The sequence below is a fragment of the Eublepharis macularius genome, chromosome 13 (genome assembly GCF_028583425.1).
Source record: "Eublepharis macularius isolate TG4126 chromosome 13, MPM_Emac_v1.0, whole genome shotgun sequence".
Lineage (NCBI taxonomy): Eukaryota > Metazoa > Chordata > Lepidosauria > Squamata > Eublepharidae > Eublepharis > Eublepharis macularius.
The window spans coordinates 17,422,315-17,439,504 of NC_072802.1; the positions used below are offsets into that span (position 1 = coordinate 17,422,315).

The 17,190-nt window shown below is 43.9% G+C and overlaps 1 protein-coding gene across 3 annotated transcripts in view; it reads left to right on the forward strand.

Moving 5' to 3' along the window:
• The window catches only part of LOC129341203 (ras-related protein Rab-6A-like), a 42,326-nt gene extending 25,334 nt beyond the window's left edge, over positions 1–16,992 (forward strand). The window contains exons 4-8 of one of the 3 annotated variants that reach the window (XM_054996255.1): positions 317–422; positions 6,228–6,339; positions 8,776–8,869; positions 11,607–11,673; positions 13,945–16,992. In XM_054996255.1, the coding sequence (XP_054852230.1) occupies positions 317–422; positions 6,228–6,339; positions 8,776–8,869; positions 11,607–11,673; positions 13,945–14,009 (444 nt within the window). In that variant the 3' untranslated portion in view covers positions 14,010–16,992. Of the gene's footprint in view, positions 1–316; positions 423–5,439; positions 6,019–6,227; positions 6,340–8,775; positions 8,870–11,606; positions 11,674–13,944 lie in introns of those variants that run through there. The other 2 variants (XM_054996256.1, XM_054996254.1) reach the window with 2 other exon arrangements.
• Positions 16,993–17,190: the final 198 nt, after the last annotated feature.

A 17,190-nucleotide genomic window follows, 5' to 3' on the forward strand; every position in this document is an offset into this window, starting at 1 on the left:
ATGGGGTTAAAAGCTTGATTAAACCTGGTGGTTAAGACACGTGAAGAGAACCCGTTACTGATTTGCGCTGTTGAAGAGAACCATTGGAGAAAGAGACAAGGTATCTTTTGGCAGACCCTTTTTTCTTTTGCACTGCATTTTTGTTTCATTTAACTTTTTCCTTTGACGCTTGCATTGTTTTGCCTCAAGAGTTTGCACCTTTTTATTTCACATTTTTTTTTGTTTTCATTTTGTTTTCCATATTCCTGCTCTTCCTTCCCTCCCCTTCTTCACCACTTCCCCCTCCTCCCTTCCCGTACACTTTCTGTTTTCCCAGATCAGGCTGCAGCTGTGGGATACAGCAGGCCAGGAGAGATTCCGCAGCCTCATTCCCAGCTACATCCGGGACTCTGCTGCGGCTGTCATTGTCTTTGATGTTACAAGTAGGTATTGGGGCTTAGGCTCTGTGAGGATGGCCTTGCTCTGAAAGGAGGAGAGGATCTATTCCTGCCATTGCCACTAAAGAAACAAGAGACTCAATCCATCAAGGACGATGTGGTAGAACCTGTCATGGCTAGGGAGGATGACTAATCTTTATTCGGACCTTTTAAACCCTATTTAGGAGTATTTTATTATGTTTATAATACAGAAGAGAGTCCTCCTTTGGGATACCCAAATGCAAATTCTCAAATACCTGTTTTGATAAAACCTGTTGAGTTTCCCTCTTCACTGACTGCAAGATAATTAATTTTGACGGCTTGGCAAATCCCGTAATTTTTTAATACATGCATTAAATGCTGTTAAATTATCCTGCTTTTAATGTGACATGTACATTTCTTGCTGCTGTAGTGGTATATGCAATAACTTTTTGAACTCTTGTATTCATGTGTGTCAGCAAGAATGAGCAAGTTGATTTTCACATCCTGCCATTGAATTAATTTAGGAGTAAATACGTCCTCAGTGTTGGGGGGGGGGGTTCAGTGCCCAACTTCTCAGCTTTTACTTTTTCCCAAAGATAATTCTATAGATGTATAAATGTTTGTGAGTTGGGGAAGGGAATATTTTGCATAGAATTAAGTTTGTATCTTGCCCCAGCTTTATCTGTGCAACTACCCTTTGAAGTTGCCTAAAGGTGGCCTAGGTCACTCGCAGAAATTCCTAACCAACTGGAGTTTAAATCTAGCTTTCCCCAGTCCTTGTCCAGCATTCACCACTATCATGTGCTGGCACTAAGGCTTAACCTTCGGTTGGCTTGTGGGAGAATTGTTTGCACCGCTTTCATTCTCTAAAGATATTCTGCAGGCATTTTTGAAATATTTTTCTTGTTTCTTGCATGATTTATATAGCAACAATGATAGGCTAACTATGAATAACTGGAGAGCTAGCAAGATAATGTGGACATAAATACTAAATAGATATTACTGTGGCAGAGGGAGAACTGTAGCATCATTTAAAACACTCAAGAGGACAACCTTCTCAGGGGCATCAGCCCACCTTCCAGGCAGTAGCCGAAGTACCATGCTGCTTCTTTTAGCTAATACCTTCAGTTTGAGGTAAGCTTTCACAGAGACCTGAAAAAGATTTGGGGAGACAGTCATTGCAAGTCTAAGCCTCTTGGCATGCATGCACGGAGATGCTGGTACCATGCCGAGTTCTTGTGTGTCCCTGGCAGTCCACATCGCTGAATGAGGAGGTCATCAGTACCGGAACTTCCCAAGCAAGTTGTTGGCAGCGGCATTGGTCCAAAAGTAAAAGACAAAACCAGCATCCCTGTAATCTCTTCATTAGAACCAACCTAATGAAACATAACAGTGTGCAAGTTTTCAAGCTCCCCGGAACTCTTCATTAGGCGAGACGGTGCAAAATAAAAAAGAGGGGAGGAAAGCAGATTTTAAGAAGCCTTTCTGCTTTCAAGGTGGGGTTTGTTCATTTATTTATTTATGTTGTTTATAGTCGGCATTTCTCACTGAGATGCAAGGTGGATTACACGGTATGAGATTAGTACAATCAGTATCAAGTACATTTCAGTAAACTATCAAGGACATTTCCATAAACAATGCCATAGGGTAAATAGATACAAGTTTAAAAGAAATAGTATTAGCAAGAATTCAATACAGAGTAGAAAAAATACTGAAGCAGAACATAATCAATTCTAGGACTAACGTTAGACAACATGGAGCACTGGTGGTACATAGGAGTACATATTTAAAGCAGCAGATAATATGTAAAGCAACATAATGGTGAAGTCTATGGTCCCTAACTCATTAGCGAGCCATCTGAGACCTCATCCCTACAATACACCCCTCTCATTTGAGTAAAAAGCTTTTTTGAATAGTTTGGTTTTGCATCTTTTATGGAAAGCCAGGAGAATGGGGGCTCTCCTGACCTTCTCGGGCAGGTCATTTCGCAGGATAGGAGCCACTACAGAGGAAGCCCATGTACGGACTGCAGTTTACTTCACCTGTGTGCAGCCTGGCACCTGCAGGAGACCCTGTTCAGATGAGCGAAGCTACCGTGGAGTAACATAGGGAGGCGGTCCCGTAGGTATGCCAGACCAAAGCTGTGAAGAACTTTGTATGTAATAGCTAATGCTTTGAACTGAGCACAGTAACTGATAGGTAGCCAGTCGAGCAACTGTAACACGGGAGTGACGTTCATGCTTCTGCTCACTCCTGATAACAGTCAAGCTGCAGTGTTTTGCATCATTTGGAGTCTCCTAGTCAACTTAGTTGGGAGACCTATATATAGAGCATTACAATAGTCAAGCCTTGATGTTACCATTGCATAGATCCAAGTGGCCAGGTCACCCGTGTCAAGATAAGAAGCCATCTTCCAGGCCAGAGTGAGATTGTAGAAAGCATTTTTTGCCACTGCCTTAATTTGTTTTTCTAGTAATAACACTGGATACAGTATAACCTCTTGGCTCTTGTGGAACACACATGAAAGTTGAATATGTTATGCCCTGTGCAATATTTTGGTACAAGCTAATGCTCCCCTGCAAATGTCTACTTGATATTGATGTAGACAGGAATCGGAAAAGCCAGATAGGTTTGAGTCCGCTTAGATGCAGCTGCTGAGGGAAGAATTGGGTGGGGAATCACCCTTTGCTCTGTCATGGGTTGTTTACCACGCATATGAACTTCTCAAAGGAAGACCTGATGACGTGGCTGTGAAAATGATAGACAGTAATATTGGCTCATTTCCCAGTTTCCGCCCTTGTAACTAGAAATGGAGGCTCTAGAACATCAAATCTAGAGCTGATGCCCCCAATTAAAAACAAACTGTTTTGAAAATAATCCCTTGTTCTGTGTTTATAGTTCTTCATGCAGTGGCCCCATTCCACAGTATGAGGTTCTTGGTTCAATTCTTCGTGTTCCTCCGTTCCCTGTGTCATTGATGGACCAATTAAGAAGGGGGTTTTTTCCCCAAAAACTTCCCAGTGCAAATTCATTGGAGTTTAGCTGGTTGTGTTCAATTTGCACTTAAATTCAAAGGGTATTTGCTATATCATAGCTTAGAGTTTTTCTAAAAGGAGTCGAGCAGAAATGTTTGATCAGGAAAACAGATAAAATAAAGCACATTTAGGTGGCTACGTGTGAGGGGCAAGTGTGGCTGATACCAGCAGTTCAGTTATTCTTACCCCTCTTTTGCTTCCTGTTTGGCTGCCCTCCGTTTCTTCTTCCACCGTACTGCTTTTGTACTTCTCACCTCCACTTCTTTCCTTCCCTGTTCAAACTTTTGAGAGTTTTAGATGAGAAGCCACCTGGAAAGGAAAGGGCAAGTTCTCCTTTCCCACGCTTCAAATAATTTGCATTTTTTTAAAGCTTTTTTGATGTAGTAGATGGTAATGATAGTAGAATATATGCCCTTGGGTTTGTCTGAGTGGAGGTGCGCTGGTTTTGAGCATGTGACATGAGAACAATACTCTTCCTTCTTTCCTTCGCTGTCATGTGCCGTCTTGAGTAGCTGGCGCCCAGCCTCTCCAGAAAAAGATGTAAACAGCCGGATAAGTCCCCACAAAATCCAAAAACAAGAACAAAATCTGTGTAATACTTTTTTTATTAGGACCAGCCAAATTGACACAAAACAGTGTGCAAATCTCTGCAGAGATTTAGGAATCGGGTGAGGGGTGAAATACCACTTCATCCCAGCCATGTGTGTAAAAATTTACAACACTGCAAGGAGAATGTTAAATTTGCACTCTGAATGCTCCGAGGCTAAGCTAAGGTTGTCAAAAAGGGGAAGAAGCAGTTCTTTTCCTTTCAAATTCTAGTTTGCAAAGAGCAGGATGGAGCTGGGGTGGGGGGTGGATTGTTCCTTGCTGGTAAAATCTGAATGTATTCGGTGGCGGCTACCAGAATGTCTAGGTTTGAGCTGATAGCAGGGAGTCGTCTGTGGGCTATATAGATAATCTCTGTTGTTCATGAGAAAATTTAGATATTTGGCATGAGACCAGAGCACATGGTCAGAATACAGAAAACCCCCCAAAAAGGCAGAGACAAGCACAAAGTGCAAACCAGCAATCTGGAAAATGTAAAGGTGGTTGTGCCTACCTCTTTAGTTACCGTCTTAGGGGGTAGGCTTTAGACGTAGGGAAAATTACAGCTTTTGAATGCTCTATATTTGCCTTTGCTCACATGCTGTTAGTCCACTGTATGCTTTTTCTTTTTGTAACTAAGTGCTTAAAAAGATTTTTTTCCCTTTTCCTGAAATTGGTGGCCTCTGAACCCACACAAAGCTGAGCTTATGCTTACCAAAATACAAAGAAAGAGCAGGAAGATGCGTGCTTAGTTTTGAGATTACCAGAGTTTTCCCCACCCAAGACTCCCCCTTCCTCCCCAGCTCTTAGAAGAGCAAATGTTGAGGGGGCATTTTCACTGCCTGTTGAGATAGGTAGACTACTGATCTGACTCTATACAGCAACCTCGTGTGCTGGAATAAAACAAATTCTTGGTGGTGGGCATGTTACATGCTGCTTGCTCCGATAGCAAATTTCAGTTTTTGCTTTCCATGCTCTCTTTATGGACACGTTTGTTTGTTGTTTTCAATTAATTGTTAAGCTTGGTTGACTGTGTGTCTGGACAACGATCTTCATTGCTGAGCAAGGACTTTTAACCTAAGATTGTGTGAGTTCAAGTAGTGTTCTAAACATTGCATATTAACTTCATTACATTGGATACTGTTGGTGTAGGGTACTCATATTCTCTTTTATGAGTAGGGCTCAAGTATCAAATGAATGCAGCTTGTGCTCCACCAGGGAGGACATAACCTCTGTCCACTTGCTGAAAATCTGTTTGGCTTCATACTTAATGGAAGGTCAAGCCACGAAACGAACCAGGTGTACTGTCTTTGTAGAATAGCTGCAGTATGCTTTCCCGGTACTTCCACTGATGAACATGCCACAGAATAGTTTTGAGAAGAGCACAGCCTTTCTACAGGCTGCCTTCTTCACCCCCTCCCCAACGTCTACTGTTGTCCTCTAAAATGCAAAGGCTGCAGTTGAGTGCCCTGGACAGATTCGCTATATCTGTACCGTTGACTGGGCCGGTAGCCTTGTTTAGTGAGGTTGGGGCAGGAGTTTGTTCTGTGATAACAAAAAAACACCATGGGCAGATCTCAGATCTGTTTCCCTGATGGTGGCATTTTCCCCCAGTGCCAGGAATTTTTCCCTGTTTGAACCTCTTGCAGGACATGAAAACACCACCGTTAGCAGTGTGGGATCCACAAGCTGCAGCCTCATGCTGTGGGGTGGTTTTATTTCTTCCTCCCCAGTGGGTTGTCTGCTTGAGCTGTGTGTATGGTTTGGATTTCTGTTCTGCAAGGCACATCTTTGCAGTTCTATAACATTCTTTCTAACACCCTTCTCTCTAAAGAATAGTTTTCTCTCTTTTCTGTCTTTGTCTTTCTGTTTCTCCCTGGACTGGTACCAGCAGGTCCGACTTCAGCTTTGGGACACAGCGGGCCAGGAGCGGTTCCGTAGCCTCATTCCCAGCTACATCCGTGACTCAACTATTGCGGTGGTAGTCTATGACATTACAAGTGAGTGATTTGTTTTGTCTGTAAAAAGATTCCTATTGAGGCAGGAGCTTAGCGTACAGAAATTCTCGGTTCATTTGACTAAAAGGAAACCACTTGACCTTGCTCTGTACTGTGCTGGCAAACTGTTAAGTCCTCGAAGTGTACAAGTACACTCTTCTTGCAAGTTACAGTGTTTTGTCCTTGCTGAATTTTTTCTCTTTACATTACAGATCTGAATTCCTTCCAACAAACTTCCAAATGGATTGATGATGTGCGAACAGAGAGAGGAAGTGATGTTATAATCATGCTGGTGGGGAATAAAACTGACCTTGCGGACAAAAGGTAATTTAATGAGGTAGAAAGAAGACTTTTTTCTTGCATTAGCCAAAAAGCTTTCTGGCAGGCTTTCTGAATGCTCAGTGCAGGAGGACTCTGTTCTGACCCTCTTCTGCAGTGAAACAACTGGGTCATAATGCAGCTGAAAGCACCCGAGGACAGTTTGCTGTAACTGTTGTTGCAAGGAATCCCTCCCCCCGAGTAAGTAAGAAGGTTCTGTGGGAACAACTGAACCTTTACTGTTAGGCTGGTACTCCTAGAGAGACAGTGGTTTGTGGCCTCTTGTCCAAATGTGGTGGCATTCTCTGAGGACCTTAAGTTGGCTTGCTTTCTCTCATGCTGTCTCTTAATTTCTCATGAGTTTTTACATTAGTAGCAGGGCTCACCTTGAATAGCCAGAGAGCTGATGTGCCTGCATGAAACAAATCTCAAGAATAAGCTCTTGATCTGCGAGCAGAGTGGGGATGTCCTACCCTTTGGTCCACCTTGTGCCAGTCCTACATTTAGCTTGAATGCCCATATTCTCAAATGCTAGTCAAACCTATCTGCATGCACCACATGGACTAAGTCTGTCTCTTTGGGAGAGTTTGCTAAACAGTTGTACCAGAAGTCAGTTGGTTGACTGACTAATCATAATAATAATAATAATAATAATAATAATAATAATAATGTTTATTGCTTTCCGACCAAAGCCATAAGCCATACAAACACCAACAAAATATGAACTGTACACTTGAACATACCCAATTCACATAGACATAACTCGTCATTATCACTTTAAACTATCTAAACTCATGAAAATCTTGTTTCTTTATCACCGTGGCTAAAAAGGAAGCCACTATAGCAGAGGTTTGATTGTCAGGAAAGTTATCAGACAATAACACTGAGATTGCCCAAGGAAGGAAGGGAAGCTTTTCTTTTAACACAATAGGGACTGACACATAAAAGGAAACATGGCGTGAAGTGTAAGTGGAACTACAAGGTGTAGCACCTCATTGAAACGTTATTTGAAGGATAATAACATTCAATTTATATACCGCCCTTCAAGACAACTTAATGCCCACTCAGAGCTGTTTACAAAGTATGTCATTATTGTCCCCACAACAAAACACCCTGTGAGGTGGGTGGGGCTGAGAGAGCTCCGGAGAGCCGTGACTAGCCCAAGATCACCCAGCTGGCTTCAAGTGGAGGAGTGAGGAATCAAACCCGGCTCTCCAGATTAGAGTCCTGTGCTCTTAACTGCTACACGAAACTGGCTCTGGATGACACAATATGACCTGAATATCGCTGTGCTAGAAAATGTGACTTGTGGAAGGGATGGCTTTAGGGTTGCCAGATCCCCCGAGGCTGAAAAGCGGGGGATGGGGAGGTTGTTAGGGGTGTGACAGGAGTATTCACCTCATGCACACAGCGCATATGCGCTCTTGAATGCTTCCACGTTCATTACCAACATGACACGGAAGCACGGAGTCACTCCAGGGGCCAATTGGGAGTTTGGGGCCAATTTCTACCCAGTTGGCCCCTGACGCAACTCACACTTTCACGTTGCAGTGGGAATGATGTAATTCCCTGTATGACATGGAAGTATTACTGAGCGTGCAGGAGCACCCTCTGGGGGGTTCTTGCCTCATTCCCTCACCTTTCTCCCCACTGGCTGGTGAGAGGTGGCAGGCGATGGAGGCTGGGAGCGGGGAATGGGATCCCTATGGCTTAGCATAATTTGGAGGAATAGCTTCCGCTGCTGCAACACAGGAGATGTGCTTTTGTCATTCACTCATTGGCCATAGTTGGAGGCAAGTCTTGAAACTGAAGGCTTAGGTCATGGCAGAAATGGCTTTCTATTGTGCCATTGCCATGTGACAGGGGTAATCATAAAAGGATATCAGAGGATATCAGAAGTGACTTGTTCTGTTAACAGCTTATATGTGCATCTGGAATTCAGATTTGACCAAAACAACCTTCTTTTGTCTTGTCAACATATTTACATCACAGGATGACTTTTCCAAATAAAGCCTACTACGAGATCAGTTTTGACTGTTCCGTAACATGTCGGAATACTGTCTCTCCTGGCAGAATCAGTTGATCCTCAGCACGTATCTGTTTGCTCCATGTGCGGTTAAAACTTCGAGGAACGTATTCAACATCATTGATTAAAGAAAACATTTTTAGGAGTTCAAAACGCTGTCTTACAGCTTGAGTAGAGTAGCAGTAGGCGGCTTTTTCTAAGAATAAACACTGATGCAGTATCTTCATCTCCTCAGTTTGTATTGTGAGGTGGTCTCTTAAAGCTGAGATGATGGCAGGTCATGTAGGTTCTGAGACCTGGGAGTCTTCTAATCCTCACATAACTGATAGGAAATAGGGGGAGCTGCAATGATGGGCTCTCGTCTTTAAGATCTAGTGCCCTGTTATCATCTCTCTCATTTACATCTTTCTCTTCAGGCAAATTACTACAGAAGAAGGTGAACAAAGAGCCAAAGAACTGAGTGTGATGTTTATTGAAACTAGTGCAAAGACTGGATACAATGTGAAACAGGTAACCCCTTTGCTGCACCCAGAGGGTGAACTCCACATTTTTTCACTCTGCTCCATGCTGGATTTCAGCCTCCAGTCTGTTTCCATTTGCCTTTCCTGGGAAATCTTTGGCTTATCCAATTAAAATTCTAATGTCCTGTTTAGAAAAGGCTGCAGTAAGGATTCCACCTGGAGAGGGAGGATAATAAAGATACATCCTTCGTCAATGGAAACGGAGCTCCTTGTTTCTGGTGCTGCAGATAATAGCCGTATGGCTCCGGAAAGGAGGAGACTTTGAACTTACCTTTTCACTGGCCCTCGTGTCTAGTACAGGGTTTGATGCAATTCTGCTCTCACTTAAAATGTGTTTTGCTATTACAACTGCTTAGATATACTTAAATATGTAAGAAATTCCTGCTGAAATCATACTGCTTTTTAAAATCCTGCCGTTCAAGGAAAGTGCAACAACCAGGGTCACAAAAAATCAAGCACTCAATGTAAATATATTGTTAGTGTGTTTTTCCAAAAAGTGCAAAAGTGCAAACGTGCAAAGATATTGTTACATAACACAATATAACAACAATTTAAAGTGCATATTTCATCAAAGCATGGGTAGTCTATCGGATAATTAATCAGTAGATAAATTCATACAATCCCAAAAGTTCATCACTGGTGGTGAGGAAGTGCAAAAAGTGCATGGAAACTGTCCATATGTCCAAAGCTGGAATGAGAACTAGCCGACGGGCTTTAGCTTGCTGTTACCAATTCCCATTTCGGTGTTTCTTCTTCTTGGGCTAGACTCTATGGACTGGAAAAAGAACTTCCCCCATCAGTATTATGAAATATTATATTGTACAAAAATTAAAACATTACAAAAAATCATTTCCTTACTGTCCAAAAGCAACTCTTCTCACAGCACACACCATAGCTTTGGACATATGAAATATGCACTTTAAATTGTTGTTATATTGTGTTATGTAACAATATCTTTGCACGTTTGCACTTTTGCACTTTTTGGAAAAATACACTAACAATATATTTACACTGAGTGCTTGATCTTTTGTGACCCTGGTTGTTGCATTGTAGTTTTGTCTTGTGTCCCCAGGGGGTTCCCTGTGTTCTTGCTGTTCAAGGAAAGTGCTCAGGGCAGGATACCCAGTTCTCTCTTCTTCTGTTATACCCTGTTATGCCTTGACAACAACCCTGTGAGGCACATGAGGATGACTGGCCAGTAGTCACCTATAGCGTCTTCCTAATCAAAATCACACCCTTTTTAATCCACTGAAGTCAGTGGTCTTAAAATGGTGTGACTCTGCTTAGGATGGCACAGCAATGAGTTTCATGGTAAGCGTGGATTTGAACCTGGCTTTCCACAGCCATAGCCCAGTACTCTGGCCATATACCCCTCTAGTTCCATAAAGAAGTCAGGGCAGTAGCTGGATCACATGTCCAGGGGGTGATGCATTGCTCTGAGCAGTTCTTTGCTTTTTCCCATGGCTGACACATGATGTTTAATATGTATGCATGATTTGAACAGGATGCCAGATCGAGCCTTTCTTGCTGCAGAATTAATAATGGGATTGGAACAAACTACAGTGTAGAGTTTGTGAATGGTTATTTAATGTCATGATTAGTAGCATCATGGCCTTTGCCGAGAAAGACAGAAATGCCCAGTCTCCTTCAGCAAGGCTAATTGAAAGATGCAAAAGAAATAGATGGAGCCGCTCACTCCTTAGGGCTGCCAGCATATGTTGATGAGTGATGCTGATTTGGGTTGTCTGTTTGCTATGTCATGTTTGCAATGAAGACTAAATGTGCCACCAGTTTAAAGAGGAAGAGCTTAAAATTTATTATTTACTTCATTTGTACCCCTCCTTTCTCCCCAGTGGAGACCCAAAGTGGCTTATATCATTCTCCTCTCCTCCATTTTATCCTCACAACAGCCCTGTGAGGTGGGCGAGGCTGAGGAATTTGACATCGGGTCTCCCAAATCTTAACCCTGCAGTTTAACCATTACACCCCATCGGCCATGAAGAGCTTCCCTTTTGTTGGCATCCCTCAGAGTAAATGTATCTTTTCAAAATGCCCAGTTCCTTGGAATTCTAGCGCCTGGCATGGCTCACTGTTATTTGTGGCTTGCTTTCTCTTCCATTTTTTGGGAAAAGAAATTACCCTGCTTCTGTTCTTAAAGTCAGCAGTTCACACTGCTGTGACTCTCAATGAAGGTGCTGAACTTCCCAGAAGTTCATGTCTAGATTTTGGAATTGTTGTTGCTGGGTGCATCTTCCATGCCTTCTCACCAATGTCTGTCTTTGAATTCAGAACTAAGAGCAAGTGTTGCTTTCATTGATGGCTGTTGTGGGTTTTCCGGGCTGTATTGCCGTGGTCTTGGCATTGTAGTTCCTGACGTTTCGCCAGCAGCTGTGGCTGGCATCTTCAGAGGCGTAGCACCAAAAGACAGAGATCTCTCAGTGTCACCTCTCTGTCTTTTGGTGCTACACCTCTGAAGATGCCAGCCATAGCTGCTGGCGAAATGTCAGGAACTACAATGCCAAGACCACGGCAATACAGCCCGGAAAACCCACAACAGCCATCGTTCTCCGGCCGTGAAAGCCTTCGACAATGTTGCTTTCATTCCTTGTTTAGCTGTTTTTTGTGCAAATTACTGCAGCGTTGACATGGGTGCATCCCTTGTTTGTGTGTATGTTAACCTGATTTCCATGTGTTTCCTATCTCACTCTTTTTGTGTTGCCTTTCAGCTTTTCCGCCGCGTGGCAGCTGCATTACCAGGAATGGACAGCACTCCCGAGAAGAGCAAAGATGACAGTATCCTTATTTCAGGCCTTGAAAAATTTTCTTTGGCTTTTGGAGCCAGACTTATTTTTCAGCCTTCAGGTTTATATTTTAATATCCATACTTTCTAATTATTGCTTCCACAAAAGCTAATCCTAAACTCTAATAGTTCCTTTCTGTTTATAGCTGTAACAGAAGTGCTGTAGCATATAAATTAATATGAGGTAACTCTGGTGGTCATCACAACACAAAGCCAACCTATAAGCTTTGTACTTCTACCAACAATCACCAAGAGGCACTTAAAATAAATGGCTAATGAAATATTAGGCACTACTGTGAAATGTTTAGGCATCATGGCATCCTCGTGCCTGGGATTTATTGGGCTCTGCCTTACCCTCATTCCTATATGGAAGGTTTCAGCTGTAGCTTTGCTGATGAGTCCTCTATCCCTGCCTTGCAAAACTTGGGGCAGGAACATAAAAGTTGCCACTGTTAACGCTTACCGATGCTTGAGCTGTTTAATCTTACTTCTGTTGTGGCTTAGAGGCCTTTACAGTTCTGAGCTGTGAGCGTCTGTACTTTAAATCTTAGGAACTTACTAGATGGCTTTAGCCAAGCCACTGTTCTCAAGGCAATATGAGGATGATACATACCTGCTTTGCAGAGTGGTCCTAAAGATTATAGCAATATCTGTGAAACACTTTGGACTTCGTATTACCATCGCCATCTTCAAGGACAAGCTGCCTGGGTTGAATCCTACAACTGCCAGGGAGTTTGCTGCCTCCCTCTGGCCATGCTGAAGGTTGGGGACCCCGCCCCATGAAAGAACAGTCAGACAATGGGGGTCCGTGTTGAGAAGGGGGAACTGGAGAACAAACTGCCTTTCCTACTTTTTGTACTTTACTTCCTCTGCAAGAACTCCATGGCACTTTGTGGGATCCATCCCATAGTTTTCAGATTTTTCAGGTTTTCATACACAGCATGCAGTGCTAGTTTCTTGGATTTGGCATGCAGTCAGTTTTGTGCCCCAAAGCATTGGAAAGTAATACTGAATCCTCCAAAGCAGGTGGGTCTCTCCCATGTGCCTTCAGACACAGCTAAAATCTAAACAAAGAGCTTTTTATTAGGGCTGCAATATAAAGGAATATAGCCCAGGAAAAGCTCAGTGCCTAGATTCTGTTGACCTTATGATTTCTTTACCTTGTGGGATCTCTTTTCAGTGTTCAGTTAGAAAAGCAGGAAAACAGGACAAACTGCTTCTGCAAGAGATCCAAATGTGTTTTTAAAACAAGATTACAAAGTCATTGTAGTGTTGATCTGAGCCATCCCCCATGCCACAAGAGGTGTTGAGCCTTGCAGTGCTGAATGCTGCAGAGCCTAGGACTGCATCGTGAGTGTCCAAGGCATAATTTTGGAGAGCTGACCCTGTTCCCTTGGCAGAAGAAGGAAAGGTGGGTGAAGGTTAGTCTTCCCACCCCCTTGCTCCATGGGCAGGGTGGTGTCTGGGCAGATCAAGTGATAGGTTATTGCCCTCCTGTGTGTTTGTAATCTAGCTATAACTTGGGTGGTGACTTCTTGATACCCAGGTTTTGCCGCTGTTTAGAGCCTGCGGTGGAAAAGGAGGGGGAAAAGGAGAGGGAGTCCATACCAGCGACCAATGGATGCTGAAAGCCAAAGATAAAAAGGTGCCATAGTTGCTTAATGGGTCATGCCCAACTTATTTTGCTCATCTTTATCTGCGGAGTTTATTCAGTAATGTAAACAACTCATTGTGTCTCCTTGTGATCAGAATGAAAACCGGAGCTGCTGCTCCAAAGAGCTTCAGCTCTGCTATGTGTGTCTTATTGGGTGGAGATGTGGTATGTTGCTAGTGAGATGTACTGGAAACGGCTTACTAAGCAGCTAATGTTTTTGGCCGTCCTTTTCCACCCATGTATCAAATAGTTTTGTTAGAGGTCTGTTTTGAGGGTGGACAGGTGAAGATTGGTCAAGGCTCCACTCCTATCCCGCCTTTCCGACCTACACACTGTCTGAAACCGCTCATTACTGTTACATTGCCATCTAATTCTTTGAACGGTCTTTCTGGCTCGCATGTATTGAGCTGCCTGGTCGTGTGGTGGATGGGGGCGGGGAAAGAGACTTCTAGAATCGCTGGGATGGTCAGGGGACATGGGCAGCCTGTTGTTGTCTCCTCCATTTCCCCTGCACTTCCCTCGTTCTGAGGGGAGTGGTGTTGTGCTTTGGGTGATCTCTTTCGGCCTGTTTTTAGTGTCCTGGTTGCTTTCTTTAACCTGCCATCTCCAGTGATCGACATCAAGCTAGAGAAGCCTCCTGAGCAGCCAGTAACGGAGAGCGGATGCTCCTGCTAAAGGAGCTGCAGTTTGGCAACCCCTTCCCAATTGGCTACTCCAGTCTCACTGAAGAGCATCCCTTTTCATTGACTAGAGAAACCACTTTCTGAGGGCTGCGAACCCAGCCTCGTGTGCGATTGAGCCCCTTGTTCTGTGGACAGCTCCAGCTGCCCCCTCCTACTGCATGGTGTGAACCTCAAATGTGTCCTGTCCCTTGTTGGTTGTTGCACTTTGGTGCTGTGGCACCCTTTTCTCGGTTTCCTACCTTGGGCGTGCACGCCTAAATGTGTTGTCCTATGAATGCAAGAGGAGGAGCTTTTCCCAGGTTAGGAAAATACTGATAAACCTACAGCAAAGGGGGGTAGCAGGGTAGGGAGGGGTCCTTATTCTTTCCTGCTTTTTCTTCATCCCCCCCCCCCCTTCCAGAACCTGCTCCTTTGGTTTGGTGCTGCCCAGCCCGTCTTTATGGTGCAGACATACTCCAGGGCTTGCTTTCTGCCGAGTGTCCTTACCGCTTACTTTTCCTCTTGGGGGTTCTGTTCTATCTTCCTGGAGGAGGGGAAAGAGGTTCCGATTATCTTATCCTGGCATTAGATATTTCAATTTCCAAGTCACCCTAGACCTTTACAGAGGAGCTGGCTGTCTTTAACTAAAGGTGGTCAGCTCTTTTCCTGAAAGATGGTGCTCAGTTAACTGTTAAATGTGAATATGGAAGATAGCCAAAGCTGGGCTGGCTGTAGTGGGAAACCTTGTTCTGGGATGGGAGGTGTCTCCACACTGGGAGGGAATTCTCAAGCATCTTTTTGCGCCTCCCATCCTTCCCTTTGATTTCCTCCTTACCTTCCATCCCCACGCACACACTCGCAAGATCTTTTTCTAAGCAAATCTAAGAGCTGCAGTTGCTATCTGGATTAACAGAAACCCGTAAAGTGGACTTGTTCCAATGCCAGGCGCTGTTATTTTTGTATGGTTTATCATTTATACAGCAATTTTAATATGCAAAGCGCTTCACAGTTACCTTCATGCTTGCTACGACTCTGGATAAATCTGGGAAGACAGAACTCCCTGTTACGCTTTTATCACTTGAGGGATTGGAAGTGCTAACAGCAGCCATCCAGGAGGAAAACCACGTTGGGCCCTGATTGGAGCTTGAGTTGTGCTCTGTTGGGTTGAGCCTGGCCTTGGTTCAGCCACTAGGTCTGAAGATCTTTTCTGCTGTTGTTTTCCCCATACCTGACTAGTTCCCAAAATCTCGGCAGACAAAATCAGGATAGCTCAATTTTTGCTTAATACACCAGGGAAGGTAACTTTTCATTATTGTCTGTCTAGTGGATCTGAGTAAGAATAACTTGTGTCTCTAAGTTGTTAGAGGAGGAGGAACCTATTTAGTAGATTTATGGTTTAGCACATAATGCTTTTTCAAATACCTCTTTTTGCATCTGGTGCAAGTTTTGCTAATGTGCACACCGGTCTTGGGAGATGGGTGATGTTGGATTACTGTTTTTGGTCCTTCTAGGATAATAATACCCTATTTTGATTGGGTTGAGGTAATTTTGTGTATGATGAAAGCCAAAAATTTGAAGCCTCGGGTGCGTGCTTGCTCCTGTAGTTCTGAAATTGCCTTTGAAAAACGTGCATTCTTGTCTATATGCATGGGACCACGCTCCTCTTAGCTGGAAGGCACGTGGTGCGTAGTCTATAGACACAACTATAAGGCATAGCTTAAATCTGGCAGGGAAGTGAGGGCTGTGTAGGGTGTCAAGAACATAGTGCTTCCCTTCTCTCTAGTGGTGTTTGGGGAGGTCTTATTCACGATAGAATTAAAGGGAAGAACTGTCTTGTTCCTTATTTGGTTCTGCTGAGACCTGGATTTGGAACAAGAAAGGCTTTGTGCCAGAGGAGTCTTTGAGAAGGAGTGGCTGAAAGGAGATCAGTCTCTTTGTCTTGCCTTTGCACATTCTAAACTGCTTCCCTTGAACTCTCATGCCTAAGAGACAGGAGAGGTGTCTCTTTGCAAGAGAGGGAAGCCTCCCCTTAAGGATGTTAGTTGGATTCCACCAACTCCCCCCTGCCTCCCCCCGTTTGTTCTCCTTTCTCAGCTCTTGGCTGTTCACATGCATGAGTGGTTCATTCCTCCATTTCCCAAGGGTTGGCCTGGAGAGGAGTGCTTCCTTTCGTTTTCCTTGTGAATTTCCCCTTCCTTCCTTGTTTCCAGCTCAATTTATAGGCTGTCCCTGTAACAGCCCCACATCAGGGAGAATCTCAACGGGGCGCGGGTCATCCCCACCCCAAACCTGGGGGGTGGGAAACTCTGCTTGTTGGGTTTTTTATTGTTAAAGCACAGCTGCAAAAATTGGCCAGATGCAAGATAATTATTCAGAATGAAGAGAAAGATCCTTCATGAATCCCATGGCTGCATTTTGGACGTGTTAACATTTCCCCCACCCCCAGAAGTCTCTAGTGCTCTTAGCTGGAGAGAAAAAGAAGCCACTATTTCCAGGGATACAGAAGTTTTATTGGTTTCTCCGTTGTTAGGTGATACCAGTTTTTTCCTGCTGGCCTGCCAGGTTGGGCACTGCTTCCCTTTTTTGGAGTAGTTGCAAGTATTTAGATTCAGTTATTATAGTCACCAATCTGGGACTCTCGTGCATCTGACTCTCACACGTACACTTATTAACACCTGCACTGAGCTTCTTCAAGTACCAGCCAGTTCCTGGAGTCCATCCTCTTGGTTTTAAGATGAAAGAATCATGGTAACACGAACCATGCCTGCATGACATGCATTTGCACCCCCCCCCCCTCCACCTTGATTTGGTAATCGGCGAGCATTAGTGAGCCCCAGCAGCAGGAAATAAATGAGTCTTCATGTTTAAAATTCTGCTTCATGGATTGGAACATTAAGATCAACTCTGGCTCGCTTGTTTGTTGCGTCTTGAATGCTTGGGATAGAGCAGATGTTTTTAAACTAGAAAAACCTCTTAGAGAACAGCCTCCATCCCACCCTATTGAAAACCAGCCATCAGGAAGTCTGCTGTCCGTCGTGTCTTCTGTGCAGTTCCCAGGTGTGCCTGCACAGAAGAACACTCCATGAACAACAGTTAAAAGTAGATGCAACCCTTTCTTCATTGTCATGTCTTCTGTGCAGTCCCACATGGGAAATGCACAGGCCAGCCTGCACATGCACAGTTCCCAGGTGTGC